The 19,509-nt window shown below is 46.0% G+C and overlaps 1 protein-coding gene across 4 annotated transcripts; it reads left to right on the forward strand.

Moving 5' to 3' along the window:
* Positions 1-1,732: 1,732 nt before the first annotated feature.
* SDS (serine dehydratase) lies at positions 1,733-19,509 on the forward strand. 4 transcript variants are annotated; one of them, XM_044005087.1, is made up of 9 exons: positions 1,809-1,842; positions 3,686-3,768; positions 8,463-8,617; positions 10,095-10,134; positions 10,955-11,094; positions 11,390-11,481; positions 14,788-15,015; positions 16,959-17,083; positions 18,730-19,509. In XM_044005087.1, exons 3-9 carry the CDS (start codon positions 8,468-8,470, stop codon positions 18,927-18,929), a joined length of 975 nt encoding a protein of 324 aa, XP_043861022.1. In that variant the 5' UTR covers positions 1,809-1,842; positions 3,686-3,768; positions 8,463-8,467; the 3' UTR covers positions 18,930-19,509. The 4 variants fall into 4 exon arrangements, with proteins under 4 accessions (XP_043861040.1, XP_043861031.1, XP_043861022.1 ...); XM_044005105.1 differs by lacking the exon at positions 3,686-3,768 and having other exon boundaries at positions 1,733-1,842; positions 8,407-8,617; XM_044005096.1 differs by lacking the exon at positions 3,686-3,768 and having other exon boundaries at positions 1,775-1,842.

The raw sequence follows: 19,509 nt of genomic DNA on the forward strand, positions 1-19,509 counted from the left end.
GGACAGGCTGTCCCTGGGAAAGAGAAAACTTTGGGGGGTTGTTTTCTTCTCAGCTGCCTTGTCCATCTCATCGTTATTCTGGTCCCAGCATTCAGCTCTGCATCCTGGCTGAAGCCCCGACCACATCTATCGGACTCAAGGAGGCTTTGTCTGATGGGCCAAACTCTGCTGTGAGGGTGTGTGTGTGTGTGTGTGTGTGTGTGTGTGTGTGTGTGATGAAAGACAGAGGGGCAGAGACAAAGAGGTAGACAAGAGAGAAAAATGGGAGAGACAAAGAGCCCCAGAGACAACCATAGACACCGAGAAAGAAAAAAAGAAGAGACAGAGAAGCAGGCAAATTACGGCACAGGGAGACAAGCCCTAGCTCTGGAACCATAAGCCCTGGGTTCAAATCCTACCTCTGTGACTTTGTATAAGTCGCAACTCGTCTGGGGCTCAGTTTCCTCATCCCTAAAATCGAGGGAGGATGAGGTTCCTTCCAGATTTAAGATCCTCTAGATGCAGAGAGAGGGACAGACAAAGCTGGGGGCTATGGATTAGAATTCACTTTAGGTTAAGCAGACCTCCCTGTCTGGGGTAGACAGAGGCAAGGGGCTAGACCTGATAACCTCAAGAGATGACCTCTGGCTCTAGGATGCTTAAATGAAGAAAGGACCTTGGAAGCTATCCTGTGCAATCCAGTGGTTCAAGATCAGAAACAGATATAGTTTTATTAGTGAAAATGACACTAAGGGAGATATGTGACCATCTGCTTTGTCAGTGCACCCTAAGGATCATGGGATCTTTCCATCTGACTTACAACCTCCTATATGTGTGGTCTCTTCCATTAGACTAACTTTTCTATTTTTAGCCCCAGCACTTAGCACAATGCTTGGCCCATAGCAAGGGCTTAATGCATACTTTTTTTTCCATTAATTTCTTTTACAGATGAATAAATGGAAGCCCAGAGAAGCTCAAACTCAATCATCTGACACTCTTAGGGAGAGGGAAGTAAAGAGAAAGAGAGAGAGAAGACATAAAAGGTAGGGGTGGGAGATGAAAGTAAAGAGAAAAAATATTAAAAAAAACAAGAGAGAAAGATGTAAAATGTGAGACAAGGGAAAGAGAAGAGGTAGGAGACAATGGTGAGACAGAGGAACGAGAGGAGAGAGGTGGGAGAGAGAAAGCAGAGAGTTGGTCAATCAATGGACATTTATTAGTCCCTACTATGTCCTGAACACTATGCTTAGTAAACACTGGGGAGAAAAGAAAAAAGAGATGGGAGGAAAAATATTACAAAGAGAGAGAAAGAGACACAGAGAACACAGATAAGACTGAGATAGGAGGAAAGAGACCCCAAGGAAAGAGATAGAGAGAAAAGAGGCAGAGGAGAGAGGAGAGAGAGAGGAAAAGAGGGAGAGAAGCTAGGGAAGAAGGGAGACAGAAGCCCCAAGGGGAGACAGAAAGAGACAAAGGAGGCAAGAACACAGAAAGGGGGTAGAGATGAGAACACAGATGGAAAGAAAGAGGCAGCAAAGATAAGGGAATGGGGACGTCCTCTAGTGTGTGGATAGAGTGTGACGTCTTCTGCCTGTCCCCGTGTCCTCTCCTTCCTCCCACCCTCTCGGAGCTTCCCTGGAGATGACGGTCTGCTCTCCGAAGGTCTCCTGAGGGGAGGGGAGGGACCTGGCATCAGGGGAGGAGGGGGGGCGGGGCCCTCTTTGAACATCCATTGGTCCCCCTGGGAACAGCCCGGCTATATAAATTTGGGAGGGGAGTTGGGAATTGACTTAGAGCTTTCCCCTGGCTCTTGCTGGAGGGCTCTGGATACTGACTTCACACCCCTTGGCCAATTTCTCCCTGGTGAGTGAGTCAACTTCTCCTCTACCCCTCTCCCTTCTCCTTCTCTCTCCTGGCACTCAAAGTAATGGGGTAAGGATTGTTCAAAAGAGTCCTCAGCTTGGGGGGGGGGGGCTAAAAAAATGGTAGCCACATTTGGAGAAAGAAGAGAGCAGGTCATGCCTCTACTCAAGCCTCATTTTCCCCAAGGTCCTTGGGGATGGTCCCAAGGAATGTAATTGAAGGAAAGGGGACGGCTCGCCCTACTTTTGCCTCTACCTTACCCTGGTCCTTTTGAATCATTCAACGCTATCCATCTCCAAGAGGCAGCTAGACAGGCCCTTTGAGAAAGGAGATGCCCTGGCTGCGCCAAAGGTCTTTTAGCCAATGCCAGGCAGACAAGAGTCAGACTGCTGCACAGAGGATTCTCTCTCAACTACGGGTACCCCTGGAGGGTTTCTGAATTCCCTTCTAGGTGTGAATTCTCTAATTCAAATTCCCTGACCTCCACCAATCCAGACCCCAGACCAGCGGGAATGTTAACCCCTGTAGCCTAAGCCCCCAGTGCAAAAGCCTCTTCCTGTCCTTCCTTCACCCCCAAACAACACCTCATGAATGGAGTGCTTAGGTAGGATGCAGGTCTCACACGTTTCAAAACCCCAAGCCTGCTCCCCCCTCCAGGAATCAACTAATTTCTTCAGTGCTCCAGGTTTAGAAAACATTTTCCCTAACACAACCCTTAGAGAAGGTTATTACAAACATTTTTATTTTAGGAGATATGGGGAGTCCAGACTCATGATTTGATCTATGTAAATTCCCAATGTGGAAACTCCCTCTTTCCACCAGTGTGCCTCATTTGTCTTCCAAGAGATGCCTCCAGCTCAGAAAGGATGTGTGACTTGCCCAGGGTCACATAGCCAGCATGAGTCAAGGGAAGGTCTTGATCCCAGGGTCTTCTTCCCTCCAAGTCTGGCCCTCTATTCATTGCATCAAGCTGGCTCTCAGCACAAATTCTATTATTTTTATTATTACCCTTCTCTCTCTCTCTCTCTCTCTCTCTCTCTCTCTCTCTCTCTGTGTGTGTGTATGTGTCTGTCTGTCTCTGAGTTTCTCTGTCTCTGTGTCTTTCTGCCTCTGTCTCTCTCTGTTTCTCTGTCTCTGTCTCTCTGTCTGTGTCTTTCTCTGTGTGTGTGTCTCTGTCTCTGTTTCTCTGTCTCTGTGTCTTTCTGTCTTTCTTTCTGTCTGTCTCTCTGTCTCTGTCTCTCTGTGTCTCCGTGTCTCTCTCTCTCTGTGCCTCTCTGTGTCTCTCTGTCTCTGTGTCTCTGTGTGTCTCTCTCTGTCTCTGTGTCTTTCTGTCTCTCTCTGTCTCTTTGTCTTTCTCTGTCTCTCTTTGTGTCTGTGTGTCTCTGTCTCTGTCTCTCTGTTTCTCTGTCTGTCTCTGTCTCTATGTCTCTCTGTGTGTGTCTCTCTGTCTCTCTGTTTCTCTCTCTGTCTTTCTGTCTCTCTGTCTCTCTCTGTGTCTCTCTGTCTCTGTCTCTCTCTCTGTGTCTTTCTGTCTGTCTGTCTGTCTGTCTGTCTCTTTCTCTGTCTCTGTCTCTGTCTCTGTCTCTGTCTCTGTCTCTGTCTCTCTCTCGTATGGAGTTTAGATAGAAACAGCTTAAGGACAAGTCACTATCCAGCTCATTGGTCTTTTATGTTTAATGTTCTGTAGATTCACGGGCAAATTGCTAAAATCACTGTGGTTTTTTGTAATTGAGTAGTGTTAGAATGTCAATTCACCCTCTCTAGATTTAGTTTTATGATTGTCTGGACTTGGGATTTAATTGAATAGGAAACTCTGGTGAAGAAATTCTCTTTATCAATGCAGATCGGTAACTATTCCTTGCAAGGATAATCCTCAGGCAAAGGCTGTTCATCTTTTTGTTGCCACAGATCCCTTCTCCAAACCAGGTTTGTGGACCACATTTAGGATGAAAGAAAATGCTAAATTTCAGCTAAAGGTGAATGAAAATAAAGATATAATTTTTCCCCATCTAAATTCCTTCTGACAGAAGTCACCTTCTTTTATAGAGACAGCAAGGTGTAGTGGCTAAAGCAATATACTTGGAGTTAGAAAGACCCAGATTCAAATCCTACCTCAGATGTTCAATTAGCTGTGTGACCCCCAGGCAAGTCATTTAACTTCTTTGTTAGGATGTAATTGGGTAGGATAAATCCTAAGTGCCTCAGTTTCCTCATACATAAAAAGAAGTTGGACTCCTAAGGACCTTTCCAGACCTAAATCTACAACCTTAACCCTTCCCAATCACTTCTAACACTCTTTCCCCAGCCAGTGTACTAGAAATGGATGGGGATTAGATAGGGAAGGAAGGGAATAAGCATTACTATAGCCCCTACTGTGTGACAGGCACTTTTACAAATACGATCTCATTTGATGCTCACAACAACCCTGGAAGGTAGGGGCTATTATTATCTCCATTTACAGATGGGGAAACCGAAGCAGACAGAGGTCAAGCAACTTGCCTAGGGTCACACAGCTAGTGCACGTCTGAGGCCAGATCTGAACTTGGGTCAGGCTGACTGCAGAGCCAGTGCCCCGTGCACTGTGGCGCCAACAGCTGCCTCTTCTTGGGAAAGATGAATGTTTCATCCCTTTCCCTTCTGCCCCATAATAGGAGAGGTTGAATACTATCATACATCGATTTAAGCTGATCTGACAAAAGGTCAGGATGAGATTTATTTGCACAAATGTTGTCAATGCTGACGATCTCTTGTATTTCTGTGGGCTGTGACAAGTAAAACTAAATCTGTGGTCACCTTAAATTAGAACCTTTTAGCACCAGTCTGGGCATTAAGCATTTATTAAAGTATAGTAAAGAGATAACACGTGGAGTTCAGAAAGTTAAGAAGAAGCCTATCCACCCTAGAGGAGATATATGAGTTCAGCCTGGCCTCCTTTTTCTCTTCTGCCACCATGAGCTTCCAGCAATGAAAAAAGGAAGTTTCTCCCCATCTCTGAGTGGAAGCTCCCTACAGGTCCAGAAGTGTCCCCACACGCCACTCCAAGCTGGCATCACCCAAATCCATTGGTTCACTGGACTTGAGGGTGGTCTTGTTGTTGAGTTCAAAGTTCTTAGCTTCTGAGAACAATACCCTTTTGAGGGTAGGTCAGGTGTGGTTTCGATCTAATTAACTTTAAGTGGGTTCAATAACTCTCAGCCAGTCTTACTTAATTCAATCAATTCTAAGTCAATCTCCAGGTGGGACTTTTGAGCATCTGCCAAATCCCATTATTTTCTCACAGGGTGCAGCCTGGTCTCAGTTCTTTCATTCACTTTGCTGTCTGATCTTAGGCAACTTAAACCCTAACCCTTGCATAAAAACCTTCCCCTCTCTTGGCCTCAGTTTCTTCCTCTATAAAGTGGCAAGGGGAGTGGGTATTGGACTCCATGACCCACGTCCCTATAATTCTTCTAATGGTCAGGTCTTACAGTCTCATTCAGCATTTTAAAGATAATGTCACAGCTGAATGGGATTTTAGGGCTAAACTTTGAGTCAAAAGGAGCTGGGTTCAAATCCTGCTTCCAACTTACTAAATGTATGAACCTGATCAAGTCGTTTAACCCGAGACTCAGTGTCCTCATCTGTAAAATATGGCCCACCTTGGATTGTTATAAAGATAAAATGAGCTAATATTTGTAAAGCTCTTGGTGTAAGGCCAGCACATAGTAGGTACTTAATAAATGCTAATTCCCATCCCATATCCCTAATGAACTTTGCAGAACTTAAAGGACCATAGAAGTGTGGGCTATTATACTGTTGATTTTAGAGATGGGGAAACCCAAGTCCCAGAGAGATTGTGATTTGCCCAAGGCCATAGGAAGTAAGAAGCAGAAGATGAACCCAGGCTCTCTCATTATTGATCATAGAATCCTAGATTAAAAACTAGAAGAAAACTTGGAGGCCATCTAGTACCTCCAAAAACTAGGTGGTTCAGTGGATAGAGCACAGGACCTGGAGTCGGGGAGACCTGGGTTCAAATCCAGCCTGAGAAACTTACTAGCTATGCAATCCAGGGAAAATCCATTGACCTCTGTCTGCCTCAGTTTCCTCATCTGTAAAATGGGGATGATGATGATGATAATAGACCTTACCTTGGAAAATTGTTGTGAGAATCAAATGAAATAATTATTGAATAGCACCTAGCTAAGTGCCTGGAACATAAGTATGAGTGCAGGCAATGTGTTGGCTTTCTTATATTGTATCTATGGCACCTAGCACAATAGTAGGTAGGGGCTGCTGTGTGGCTCAGTGGGTAGAGCACTGGCCCTGAAGTTGGGAGGACCTGAGTTCAAATCTCACCTCAGACACTTACTAGCTGTGTGACCCTGGGCTAGTCACTTAACCCCAACTGCCTTAAACATCCAGGGTCACGTCTCGTCATCCTGATGTATATCTTGCCACTGGACCCACATGGCTCTAGAGGAGAGAGTGAGGCTGGTGACCTTGCACAGACATACCTCACTTAAATCCAATTCAGTGCAAGTCATGACATCACCTCCCCAATATCATGATCCTCTTCAAGAACGAAAGACCACCACCACCAACAACAACAGTAGCAAGTACCTGATGGAGTAACTAATTCATTCAGACAAATGTCAGGCCCCTCATCTTACAGATGAAGAAGCCAAGGTTCAGAGAATGCAGCCATTTGTGATGAGAACCCAAGGCTATTCCTGGTGTTCCATCCTCTGACCCATGGTAAATTCAGCCCTGTCGACAGGAGGATTTCCAGGGAAGCCTCTGCAGCATAACAGAAATTACAGCATGAGGACACTAGGATGAAACTGCTTCCCAGGGGCCCTGTGGCTTTGGGGTCCTGGGAGTCACAGAGCAACAGCATAGTCCAGAGGGATGCTGCAGAGCATGGCAGGGCACAACCACCATAGGCTTCCTCTCCTTCCTGCTACTAAGGAAGCAGGTCAGTGCCCCCTACCTTTCGCAGGCAAGCACAGACAATCCCCGCCATCCCACCCTGGAGGTCTATGGACATGACAGTGCTGGAGTGTAGTAAAGAAACAAATTTTCTCTCCTAGGGAAATTCCAGGAGGTCAAGGGATCTAGAACAGGTGACGCCCTCCACCCCTTCCTCCTATCCCCAGACACTGCAGATTGAAAACCCTCTAAAATTCTGAATCTTCCCCCTCCTCCTCACCCCTTTCCAGCATCCAAAAGGAAGAAAACCTCATTGGATGGAGGGGAGACACAACATCTTCTCCCACTCGCCTTCCCCCCTTCCTAAGGTTGCTTAGGTGTTACCAACACCACTCTCTCCCCCCATCCAGGCTCTGACTTCTCCCACAACTAAGACCGACTGAGATTCAAGGAAAGAAATAAGCATTTCTTAAGTACCTAATATGTGCTAAGCTCTTTAACAATTACTAAATGATTTGATCCTCACAACAACCCTTTGAGGGAGATGCTGGTATTAGGTCCATTTTACAGAAGAGGAAACTGAGGCAGACAAAAGTTAAGTGATTTGCTCCAGGTCAAAGCTGTCTGTCTGGAAAGGTCCCCATGCCTGAAGATCATAATATCATAGATTTTGAGCTTGGAAGGTGCATTAGAGGTCTTCTAGTCTGCCCAACCCACATTTTACAAATGAAGAAATTGAGACCTAGAGAGATGAAATGACTTTTCTCAAGCATCAGAAGCAGGATTTGAATCCAGGTTTTTCAATTCAGAATCTGACATTTTTTCCCATTGTACCACACATATGGGGAGGGAAAGAGGGAGGAATTTAGGACCATAGATTTACCTCTGGAAGGGACCCTATGGGTCATCTAGTCCAAGCTCATCACTCTAAAGATGAGAAAATGGAAACCCAAAAAAGGGTAAGAAACTTTCCCAAGGCCACAGAGGTAGTAAGTGATGGAGTCAGGATTTGAACCGAGATCCTCTGGAGCAGCAAAATAAGAATGATCCTGAGGGGGCAGCTATGTGATGCAGATGATAAAGCACTGGCACTGGATTCAGGAGGACCTGAGTTCAAATCTAGCCTTAGACATTTGACACTTACTAGCTGTGTGACCCTGGGCAAGTCACTTAACCCTCATTGCCCCACCCAAAAAGAAAAAAAAAAGAGTCCTTTGGAATTTTCTTTGGTCATTGAGTTGACCAGAGTTCTTATGTCTTTCAAAGTTGATTCACTTTATGATATTATTGTGACTATATACATTGTTCTCTTGGTTCTGCCTCAGTTCATTCGAGTCTTCCCAGGTTTTCCTGAAACCATCACTTTCATCATTTCTTACAGTGCAATAGTGTTTGTTCAGCCATTTCCCAATCAAGGTCCCAACCTATTCTGAGACTCTGATTCTGTAATGAGAGTTGACTTGGGGAAGGAGCTCATTGCTTTACACAGCCATAGACCCGAGCTTGAAACCTACTGAGCAGCTGTGAGACTTCAAGAGAGTTCCTGGACCTCTGAGAATCTGTTTCCTATTCTCTATGATCAGGGAGTTGGACAAAATGGCCTTTAAGGTCCCTCCCTGATTTGACATTCTGAGATTTTGGTGGTTTTTCCAGGTCAGAAAGGTTTCTTCTGCCTCATCGCTCACCTTCCCCCCCCCCCCCCACTGCAGGGATCATGTCTCAGCAGCCTCTCCACGTGAAGACGCCCATCAGGGACAGTATGGCCCTGTCCAAGGTGGCAGGCACCACTGTTTACCTCAAGATGGATAGCGCCCAGCCCTCAGGGTCATTTAAGATCCGGGGCATTGGACACCTGTGCAAGACGGTGAGCAACAAGGGGGTAAAGGGATGGGGAGGCAACAGGGATGGTGGCAGAAGGCATTGACCCGGGGGCCTTTAGAGGGAGATGAAGGTTAGGAAGTGTCTATTCCTCCCAAGTCATGAGAGGAGGGAGAAGGAGGTCCGCATGTGCTTGGAGATACCCCAAGTTCCCTGGGACAGAATAGAACCAAGGTCAATCTTTTACACAAAAGCCTTAGGGGTGGGGCAGCTAGGTGGCGCAGTGGATAGAGCACCGGCCCTGGAGTCAGGAGGACCTGAGTTCAAATCCGACCTCAGACACTTAACACTTACTAGCTGTGTGACCCTGGGCAAGTCACTTAACCCCAATTGCCTCACCCCCCCCCCAAAAAAAGCCTTAGGGGACAACCTAATATAATCTGGGGAAGGGGTGCCAGGAAAATCACTACCCCAAAACTTTTCTCCCACCAACTATCCAGTGTCCCCAAATCCACCATTAGAATGTCATTCCCTTAACTTAAGATCTTCCCATCTCCCAGTCCCTCTGTTAAGAAGCCCAGCCCTCCCCTGGAGAAGGCTATAGTGGATAGCATACTGGACCTGAAGAGCTGAGTTCAGATCCTTCCTCAGACACTAATGACCCTGTGCAAGGATCATATAACCCATAGCCTCAATTTCCTCATCTGTAAAATGGGGATAATAATCATATCTAAGCAATAGGATTGTTGTGAGGATATTATGGATCATATGAATGTAATTATTGATGCTTCGTGCAGATGTGTTCATCATGCCTTCTCCCCTGGGAATGTTAGTAGGAAACAAGGAAGAGGAGTTTGGTTGGGAGGTCGGGAAGAAAGGGTGGGGGGACCTAAAGCTTAGGGTACTTTCTGGCTACATGGACTGTGGCAGAGGGGAGCCCTGAGCAATGAGCAGGGAGAGATGAAGTCATTGAACAGCTAAGAGAGGGAGGTACTAAAGGGGGAATCACAAGAACCCTGGGACCTTGGAGTCAGAGGAGAGGAGAGCATGGGAACATGGGATGTCAGAGCTGGGAGGGGCCTTAGAACATGGGATGTCAGAGCTGAGAGGGGCCTTAGAATAGGAAATGTCAGGACTTGGAAGGGGCCCTTAGAACAGGGAATGTCAGGACTAGGAGGGGACTCAGAACAGGGGATGTCAGAGCTGGGAGAAGCCTTAGGGAATGTCAGGTGTGGGAAGGTCCATAGAACAAGGAATATCAGGACTTGGGGGGGGGCCTTAGAATATAGGATGTCAGAGCTGGGAGAGGCCTTAGAACATAGGATGTCAGGACTGGGAGGGGCCCTTAGAACATGGGATGTCAGAGCTGGGATGGGCCTTAGAACAAGAAATGTCAGGGCTGGGAGGGGTCCTTAGAACAGGGGATGTCAGAGCATTCCTCTGACTCTAAATCTACCTCTTTCCCCTGCTCCATGATGCCTTCCTCCCACCTGACCTCCCTACCTCTCTCCTTGTATCCACAGTGGGCTGAGAGGGGCTGTGAGCATTTCGTCTGCTCCTCAGGTAAGTTTCCCAGTGGGGCAGGGCTCCCAGGTTCACCTCCATGAAACAGGCCCCCACATATCAGAACTCCATGGGCAGGAGAAGAGGGGAAGAGAAAACCCCTGGGGCATAGAGGGCCCTCATGTAGTTCAACCCCTTCATCTTACAAATGAGGAAATTGAGGCCCAGAGAGGTTACTATCTTTTGCCTCTTTTGCATCCCCAGCACTTAGCACAATGTCTGGCACATAGCAGGCCCTCAATAAATGCTTATTGATTGATTGATTACCTGAATCTCTCATAGGAGCAGGGGTAGAGACTGAACCTGTGATTTCATTGGTAAAGAAGGTCTCTAGCGCTGCTTACATTTTATAGTCCTACAGGCAGGATGCATCAGACTTGAACTCGTGTCTGTCCAGCTCCAAGGCCAGCCCTTTATCCACTATGCTCACACTCAGCATATGATTACTACAAATGCCCTACTTAAGTAGTACCACAGATGACTCCCAGGCCACTAAATCACTAATTGTAGCCCAAGGATTCTGATTCCCAATCGTGGTATCTTTCTCCTCCTTGGAGTAGGGGAAGATGGATAAGATGTGAGCTGATATAAGAGCTAGGTGTCAGGAAATCTGGGCCTGGCTGGGCTCTGTCCCTCACCAACTCAATGTGATCTTGGGCAAGACACTCATTAACCCCAAATTTCCCATCAAGTCTTTCCAGGAGTCTCAGGATAGAGGAGAAAAAGGAAGGTGAGGCTGGGCTCGTAGAATAGCCAGAGACCATCCTGGGGTCTGTCTGAAATGATGCCAACCTTCCTTCTCCCAACAAACCACCCACAGCGGGCAATGCTGGCCTGGCCGCGGCCTATGCTGCCAGGAAGCTGGGCATCCCTGCCACCATCGTTGTGCCTAATACTACGCCCTCCCTCACCATCGAGAAACTCAAGGCCGAGGGTGCTATGGTCAAGATCGTGGGTGAGGTGAGTGCCTGAGAGGGGGGTGTGATGTATAAAGGGTGGGCTGGAGCAGGGTTGTACATTTGTATTTGAATTTTATTCTAGAGGTACTAGGGAGCCACTAGAGTTTCTTGAGCATGGGGGTGATTAAAGTTTTAACTGCATTTTAGGATTATCCATTTGGCAGCAGTTTGGAGGATAGATTGGAGAGGGGGAAGATGAGGTCAGGCAGTCAGATGGGACCCTACACAAAATGTCCAATTAGTGGGATCTCAGAGAGAAGAACCTTCCCTCACCTGTGTCTCTTGACAATTCCCAGACGCTGGCCGAGGCGTTCGAGTTGGCGAAAGCTCTTGCCAAGAACAACCCAGGCTGGATCTATGTGCCCCCCTTTGATGACCCCCTCATCTGGTAGGTACTGCCCAGGTGGGGCTCAAGGAATATCCCTGGTCTGATGATTCTCCAGTCCTAACCTCTCTCATGAACTCCCGTCTCACTTCCCTGACTGACTTTCAGACGTCTCATACTGGACATCCATGTCCAGTGGACATCTTAAATGTAACGGGTCCAAAGCAAAGTCATCACCCTCCCCCCTAAACCCTTCCCGTCTACGACCTTTTCTCTTACTGTAGAGATAGCACCATCCTCCCAGTTGTCCAGACTCTCAACCTGGGAGTCATGATAGAGTCCTCACTATCTCTCACCCCCATCCCTATATCCAACATGGTGCCAAGGCTTCTCAACTCTACCTTCATAACAACTCTCAAATATGCCCCCTTCTCTCCTCTGACACTGCCACCCCTCTGGTTCATCACCTTCCACCTGGTGGGTTAGGGGGATGGGAGGGTCTTCCTGCCTCAGGTCTCACCCCACTCCAATCCATCCTCTATCCGGTCACCTTCCTATAGCACAGATCTGAGAACCTTTGCCCTCCCCACCCCCAGTCCTAACTGACATCACCCATGCTTGCAATGCCCTGTTTGCCTTCCTGCCTCTGTGAAATCCCCACCTATCCTTGGAAGCCCAACCCAAACACCGCCTCCTCCAGGAAGATTTCCCTTATTGCCCTAGTCAGAAATAACTTAATCCTTGTACCTCACAGAGCCCTTCACACTGATTACAAAACAGTCCAGTAGGAACATGGGATCCTACATCTAGATGGCTTCTGAGGGACCATTGAGTCTAGCATTTCATTTTACAGAGTGGGGCCAAGTTTGGAAAGAGCAGAAAGGGAAATGCAAGAAGTCATAGCACTGGGCTTGGCATTGGGAGGACCTGGGTCCGAATCCTGCCTTAGATACTGAGCAGCTATAGTATGACCCTGGATAGGTCACTTCCCCTACCTCCTGACACAGTGAAAATAGCTAACCTTTATAAAGTGCTTTACAAACTTTACATCATTTTCCCCCTCAGAACAACCCTGGGAAGTGGGTACTATTCTTATCCCCATTTTACAAATGAGGAAACTGAGGCAGACAGAGGTTTCAGAGACCCACAGTCAGACAACTAGTAAGTATCTGGGGTCAGATTTGAACTCAGGTCTTCCCGACTCCAGGCCCAGCACTGCTGTCTCCAGGTGATATGGACTCAAGGTGAAGAATGAGACATATTTTCAGACACTGTTGCCTCAGTTGTTTCTTTTTTATCTGTAAAATGGAGATGATAGTAGTGCCAACATCACAATGTTGAGGATCAAATAAAATCAAGCTTATAAAGTGTTTTGCAGACCTTAAAGCAAGCCATAAATGCACATTGCTGTTATTAATTTGGCTTCCCATAGAGGGTCACACATGTCATAAGATCATAGGTCCTGAGTTGGAAGGGACACCATGAGGAATTTTCAGCTCTGGAAAATAAGTGACTCGTCCAAGGTCATCCAGGTAGTAGATATCAGAGGTAAGACTTGAACCCAGGTCCTCTGACTCCAATGACGATTTTACCCCCACAAAAGTCAGTCAATGAGCATTTATTAAACACATACTGGATATCAGCCACTTTGCTAAGCTCTGTGGATGCAAAGAAAGGCAAAAACCCAGTGCCCTCCCCTCAGGAGGCTCATAGTCTAACAGGAAAAAAAATGTAGACAACCATGTTCAGACCAAATGGAGATGACAAATTGGGGAAAGTCTCAAAGAGAAGGTGCTGAGATGAAAGAAAACAAGGGAAAATAGAAGGTAGGATTTTAGCTGGGACCAGAAAGAAGCAGGAAATAGAGGTGATGAGGGAGGACACACCCAGCAAAGGGCACAGCTGAGGAAAATGCTTGGATTTGGGAGATAGATCTCATGTGGCTGTATGTAATCAAGGACAACTTTAGGATTGATGTATGTTTGGTTTTACAAGTTAAATTACATATAAAAATGTTAGTGTATGTCATGTATATGTATACATTTCTGGAAATATGTTTTGTGTGATTTCACATGTATAATTGACATCATATTGCTTGCCTTCTCAATGAGTGGGGGGAATGGCTAGAGGAGGGAGAGATTTTGGAACTCAAAATAAAAAAAGTTAATGTAAAAATAAATGGATGAATGAAATTTAGAAGTGATCATTGAAACAAATAAATAATGAGTTTTGGAAGAGTGCCATGGATGGATGGATGGATGGATGGAGGGATAGACAGACATATCCATATATAGAATAGATAGATAGATAATAGGAAGGAGAGAGAGAGAGATGGATGACGGATGGATAGATGGATGGATGGACAGAAAGACAGACACAGATAGACAGATAGAGGGACAGACATATACATATACATGTATAGATTAGATAGATGATGGATGGATGGATAGAAAGACAGATATATACATATATAGAATAGATAGAAAGATGATAGGTAGAGAGAGAGATGGATGGATGGATAGAAGGATTGATGGACAGAGACAGATGGATGGATGAACATACATATATACATATAGATGATGGATGGATGGATGGATGGATGGTGGGTGGGTGGGTGGATAGATGGACAGACAGAAAGACATATACATATATATAGGTTAGATAGATTATAGATAGATGTATACATATACAGATTAGATAGATGATAGATTAGATAGAAAGAAAGAAAGAAAGAAAGAAAGAAAGAAAGAAAGAAAGAAAGAAAGAAAGAAAGAAAGAAAGAAAGAAAGAAAGATAAATTTTGGGGGGCCTAGAAAATTTTTATTTAATTTATATATATATATATTTATATCAACAAGCATTTTCCCTCCCGTCATGAAAAAGGAAAAACACAAAGCCTTTGTAACAAATGAAGAAAAGCAAATTCCCACATGCCCAAAATTTTTTTTAAAAAAAAGACATCCTTGGGGGCAGCTAGGTGGCGCAGTGGATTAAGCACCGGCTCTGGATTCAGGAGGACCTGAGTTCAAATCCGGCCTCAGACACTTGACACTAGCTGTGTGACCCTGGGCAAGTCACTTAACCTCCACTGCCCCGCAAAAAAAAAAAAAAAAAAAAAAAAAAAAAAAAAAGACATCCTGAAAAAGGAAAGTGTCCCAAAGCTGACTGAGCTGCCTTGGAAGGTAGCAAGTTATCCGTCCCTCCAGGTGTTCAAGTGAAGGCTAGCGGTAACTCATGCCTCTGGTGTTGTTTGTCCTTCGTTCTCCACGAGGACCGTGACACGGGGAAGGTGATGTACAAGCTGAATTGGATATCCAGAAGGCCTGTGCAGCTCCAAGATGACGGTCTTTTCTGATTCCCCACCTGCAGGGAAGGCCACACCACCATCGTGAAGGAGCTGAAGGAGAACCTTCCTGCGAAGCCAGGCGCCATTGCCCTGTCAGTGGGTGGCGGGGGCCTCCTGTGCGGCGTGGTGCAGGGCCTGCTTGAGGTGGGCTGGAAGGATGTACCTATTGTGGCAATGGAGACCTACGGGGCCCACAGCTTCAATGCAGCCACCAAAGCTGGCAAGCTGGTCACACTTCCCAAGATTACCAGGTAAGGGAGAAAGGGAGAAGGAAACAGGTGTTTAATTAAGCATCTACTATGCGCCAGGCACTGTGCTAAGCACTTTAGATTATTATCTCATTTCATCCTCACAACGGCCCTGTGAAGTGTGTGCTATTGTGTGATCCCCATTTTGCAACTGAGGCGGACAGAGGGTCACATAGCTGGCAAGTATCTGAGGCTGGATTTGAACTCTGGTCTTCCTGACTTTATGCATCATCCGGCTGAATTTGGAAACAGAGGCAGAGGAAGGTTAAAGAACTTAATCCACTCAAGTGACAGAGGCAGGATTAGTACCCATTATTCTGACTCTAAATGCAGAGTCCTCTCCCCATCCTGAAGAGACCACATAGCACCTTGGATTGAAAGTCAGCCTTGGAGCTATAAAAAGTAGACCTGGGGGGCAGCTAGATGGCGCAGTGGTTAAAGCACCAGCCCTGGATTCAGGAGTGCCTGAGTTCAAATCCGGCCTCGGACACCTGACACTTACTAGCTGTGTGACCCTGGGCAAGTCACTTAACCCCCATTGCCTGAGGAAAAAAAAATAGACCTGGGTTCAAATGCCACATCCCAATGCCTGGAATATTCTCCCTCCTCCACACTGACCACTGACCTCCCTGAAAGTCCCACCTTCTCCTGGAAGCCTCCCCCAATCCCTCTTCATTTCAGGGCCTTCCCTCTGTTAATTATTTTCTGTTTACATACATACGCACACATACACACACACACACACACACTCACACACTCACACAGCTTGCTTTGTATATATTTATTTGCTTACTATCTCTCACATTAGATTGTAAGCCCCCTGAGGGCAGGGACTGTCTTTTGCCTCTTTTTGTATCCCTAGCGCTTAGCACAGTGCCTGGCACATAGTAGGTGCTTAATAAATATTTATTGATTAATCATTTGACCCTGGTCAAAGGCCTTGAAACTCTCTGTGATGGCTTACTCTCTGAGGTCCTAAGATGCAGATAAGGTTGCTTATTCCATTGAGAGAATGGGTCCAGGACCTAGTCATTATCCCTGTCCCCACCAAAGTATGATCCACTGACTCAGTTTCCCTCTCCCTCCAAGATGCCCATATCCCATCATCCTTGATCCTTGATTGCTCCATCCCTAGCCACAAGAGGACCCTTGAATGCTAGCCAGCCTTATCCCCCTCCCTCCAAACCCTCAGAATTCTGAGCAAGGCAAGAATGACCAAGTATGCTCCCTTTCCTCTAGGGCCTGTGGAATAGAATCGTGGCTTACTAGATAGATGAGGGACCTACAGATCTTAACTTTGGCATTTACTTTCTCTGGGGCTACCCATAAGTCCCTTCACCTAAGTCTCAAAAGGGGAATGATGCTCATTGTGAATCACTGACACGATGTATATAAAGTCCTGAATAGTTGTCAGTTAGTGGGAGCATTTTTGGATGAGATCTGTGATTTCATTGGCATAAGTACCTCCCAGGTGAGGAAATAACTTCTACAGATGCTAGTTGAAGGGGGTAAGTGACCGGCATACAGCCAAAGACGAGACTGGAACCTAGGCCTTCCCCACTCTCTATCAACCACATGTGGTTGCTTCTTAATAATTAATAAAATTGGGGCAGCTAGGTGGCGCAGTGGATAGAGCACTGGCCCTGGATTCAGGAGGACCTGAGTTCAAATCCGGCCTCAGACACTTGACACTAGCTGTGTGACCCTGGGCAAGTCACATAACCCCAATTGCCTCACCAAAAAAAAAAAAAAATTAACAAACTTATTATTATTACTTACAAAAATTCACATTGCTCACCTTTTTCGTGAACACACTTGCTCTGCAAAGCAAGGCTTCCTTGCACCACCAGGTGCTACCCCCATGGTGGTTCTGTTGGAAACAACTCTTTGAAAGTGTGACTGGGGGTCCGTTTGATTTCAGTGCCTTCTCTCTCTGTCTCTCTTAGTGTGGCTAAAGCCCTCGGGGTGAACACTGTTGGGGCTAGGACCCTGAAGCTGGCCCAGGAGCACCCCATCTTCTCTGAAGTGATCTCGGACCAAGAAGCAGTCAGAGCTCTTGAGAAGTTTGTGGGTAGGTGCCAGACTCTAACCCTAGAGATGAGGGCAGGAGATGGAGAAGGGTAGGATTGGGGGAGCACAGAGGCCTTCCCTCTAAGCAGGGGTATGCTGGTAAATGTTTAACAACCGGATCTCCAAACTGTCTGTCTATTTATTGTATGCTTTACAGATGTGGCCCTGTTCAGGGACTCCTACTTAGCCCCACTTCCATGTGTATGTATGTATGTATGTATGTATATATGTATATGTGTGTACATATATATGTAGTATGTATATATATATGTAGTATGTATATATATGTACATGTAGTATGTGTATATATGTATGTGTGTATACATATATGTAGTATGTATCTATGCGTGTACATGTACATGTAATATGTGTATGTGTATATATGTATATGTGTGTGCATATATACGTAGTATGTATATGTGTGTGTACATGTAGTGTATGTATATGTGTGTATACATATATGTGTAGTATGTATATGTGTGTACATGTACATGTAGTATATGTGTGTATATGTATGTGTATATATGTAGTGTGTATATATTGTATACACGTACATGTAGTATGTGTATATATGTATATGTGTGTACATGTACATGCAGTATATGTGTATACGTATGTGTATGTACATGTACATGTAGTATTGTGTATACATATATACGTAGTATGTATATATGTGTATGTACATGTAGTATGTGTGTATATGTGCAACATACTTTTAAGTTTCATCTGCATGATTAACATTTTCCCTTTGCTTTTCAAAGTTTAGATAACCAACAAAGCAACCCTCCAAAATCGAGCCGTGATTAGTTGTGTCTATCAGTTTCTGTAGTGGAAAACATTACACCAAAAATTTAACCATCAGCTCTAGAGCCAACTCCAGCACACCACTGCTTAGAGTCAGTCAGTCAGTCAATAAACATTTACTAAATGCCTACTATGTGCCAGGCAATGCTCTAAGTGCTGAGGGGGTACAAAAAGAGGTAAAAGATAAGCCCTGCCTTCAAGGAGCTTACAATCTAATGATGGAAGATCCCTTGAAAAAAGGGATCTGGGGGAAGCAAGGTGGCACAGTGGATAAAGCACCAAATTCAGGAGGACCTGAGTTCAAATCCGGCCTCACACACTTGACACTTACTAGATGTGTGACCCTGGGCAAGTCACTTAATCCTCATTGCTCCTCAAAAAAAAAGGGGGATCTGAAAAGAAGAGTGAGGGGCTTGGTTGGTCAAAGAGCAGAGAGGCAAGAGGAGAATGCAGAGAGAAATAAAGACATGACTGGCCTAGTCTGGGAGTGCTGCAGAAATGGTAGCTATTATTATTAATTATTGATAGGGTTGGAGGACTTTGTCCAAGGCTCGCCTTAGGACACTGATATGGCCAGGTTCAGCTCCTTATTCTGCACCTTCCTACCATTCTCTATCTCAGACATGTTTGTGTTTACATGTCATGGAACAAGATTTGCTTCCATTTTCCCCTTGTCTTCCTATCTCCCAGTAAGAGCAGATAATTAAGTGCTGACGTATATTGTAGCTGGAGCAGAGGAGGGAGGTGTTACCGGGGAGCCAGGCTCAGGGACTTCCTCAGCTGGCCCCCCCCCCAAGGCTCCAAGTCTCTGGTCGCAGACCCCAACCTTTGTGCTTCCTGCAGATGATGAGAAGATCCTGGTGGAGCCGGCGTGTGGGGCAGCTCTGGCAGCTGTCTACAGTGGAGTGCTACAAAAACTACAGGGTGAAGGAAAGCTCCCGGCCAAGCTGCCCAGCGTGGTGATCATCGTGTGTGGTGGGAGCAACATCAGCTTGGCTCAGCTGCAAGAGCTTAAAGAGCAGCTGGGAATGAAAACTACCTGAGCCCACTCCTCGCCCCCACCTCCTCCGGCACCCCGCCAAGCACCCCCACACCCCCTTTGGGGCTGGAGTTTTATCCAGCACCTTATTTTATTATTATTATTATTGCAGTTCTATTGTTGTGTTGTTGTTGTTGGAAGGCACATCCATGAGGCTGGAAGAGGCAGAACTCTTTCTGGAAGGGGGGCTGGGGCTAGGGAGAAGACCTCTGGCCACTTGGGGACCCTGGGCATTAAAGGGAAACCGTGATCCTGTTAGCCCCACTTCCACCAGCCCACAGAAACCTGGGAGACCCAGGCATGAGAGCTGAGCCAGGTGGGAGGGAATGGTGGCGATGGGTCACAGGACCTTCACGACTTACATGCCCCCATTTCTCTGTCTCGGATTAGAAAAGAGGGGCCGAAAGGTCAAAAGAGCAGGGTCAAGACTGGACAGGGGAGGAGCATTAGGTTTCTCCTCATAACCCACCCCTCTTAGTTCCCCTCTCCAGGGCTGGGGAGTCAATACCAGCCCCTACTTATTTTTCTAATGTCCAAACTTTTTCATTGAAAAAAAAAATTATACATCTATTTATGAAAGGTGA

The sequence above is a fragment of the Dromiciops gliroides genome, chromosome 1 (assembly GCF_019393635.1).
Source record: "Dromiciops gliroides isolate mDroGli1 chromosome 1, mDroGli1.pri, whole genome shotgun sequence".
Lineage (NCBI taxonomy): Eukaryota > Metazoa > Chordata > Mammalia > Microbiotheria > Microbiotheriidae > Dromiciops > Dromiciops gliroides.

Coding starts and splice junctions, on each gene's coding strand:
- SDS (XM_044005105.1), top strand. CDS start 8,468: ATGTCTCAGCAGCCTCTCCACGTGAAGACGCCCATCAGGGACAGTATG. Junction 8,618..10,094: donor TTGGACACCTGTGCAAGACG/GTGAGCAACAAG, acceptor TTGTATCCACAG/TGGGCTGAGAGGGGCTGTGA. Junction 15,016..16,958: donor ACACTTCCCAAGATTACCAG/GTAAGGGAGAAA, acceptor TGTCTCTCTTAG/TGTGGCTAAAGCCCTCGGGG.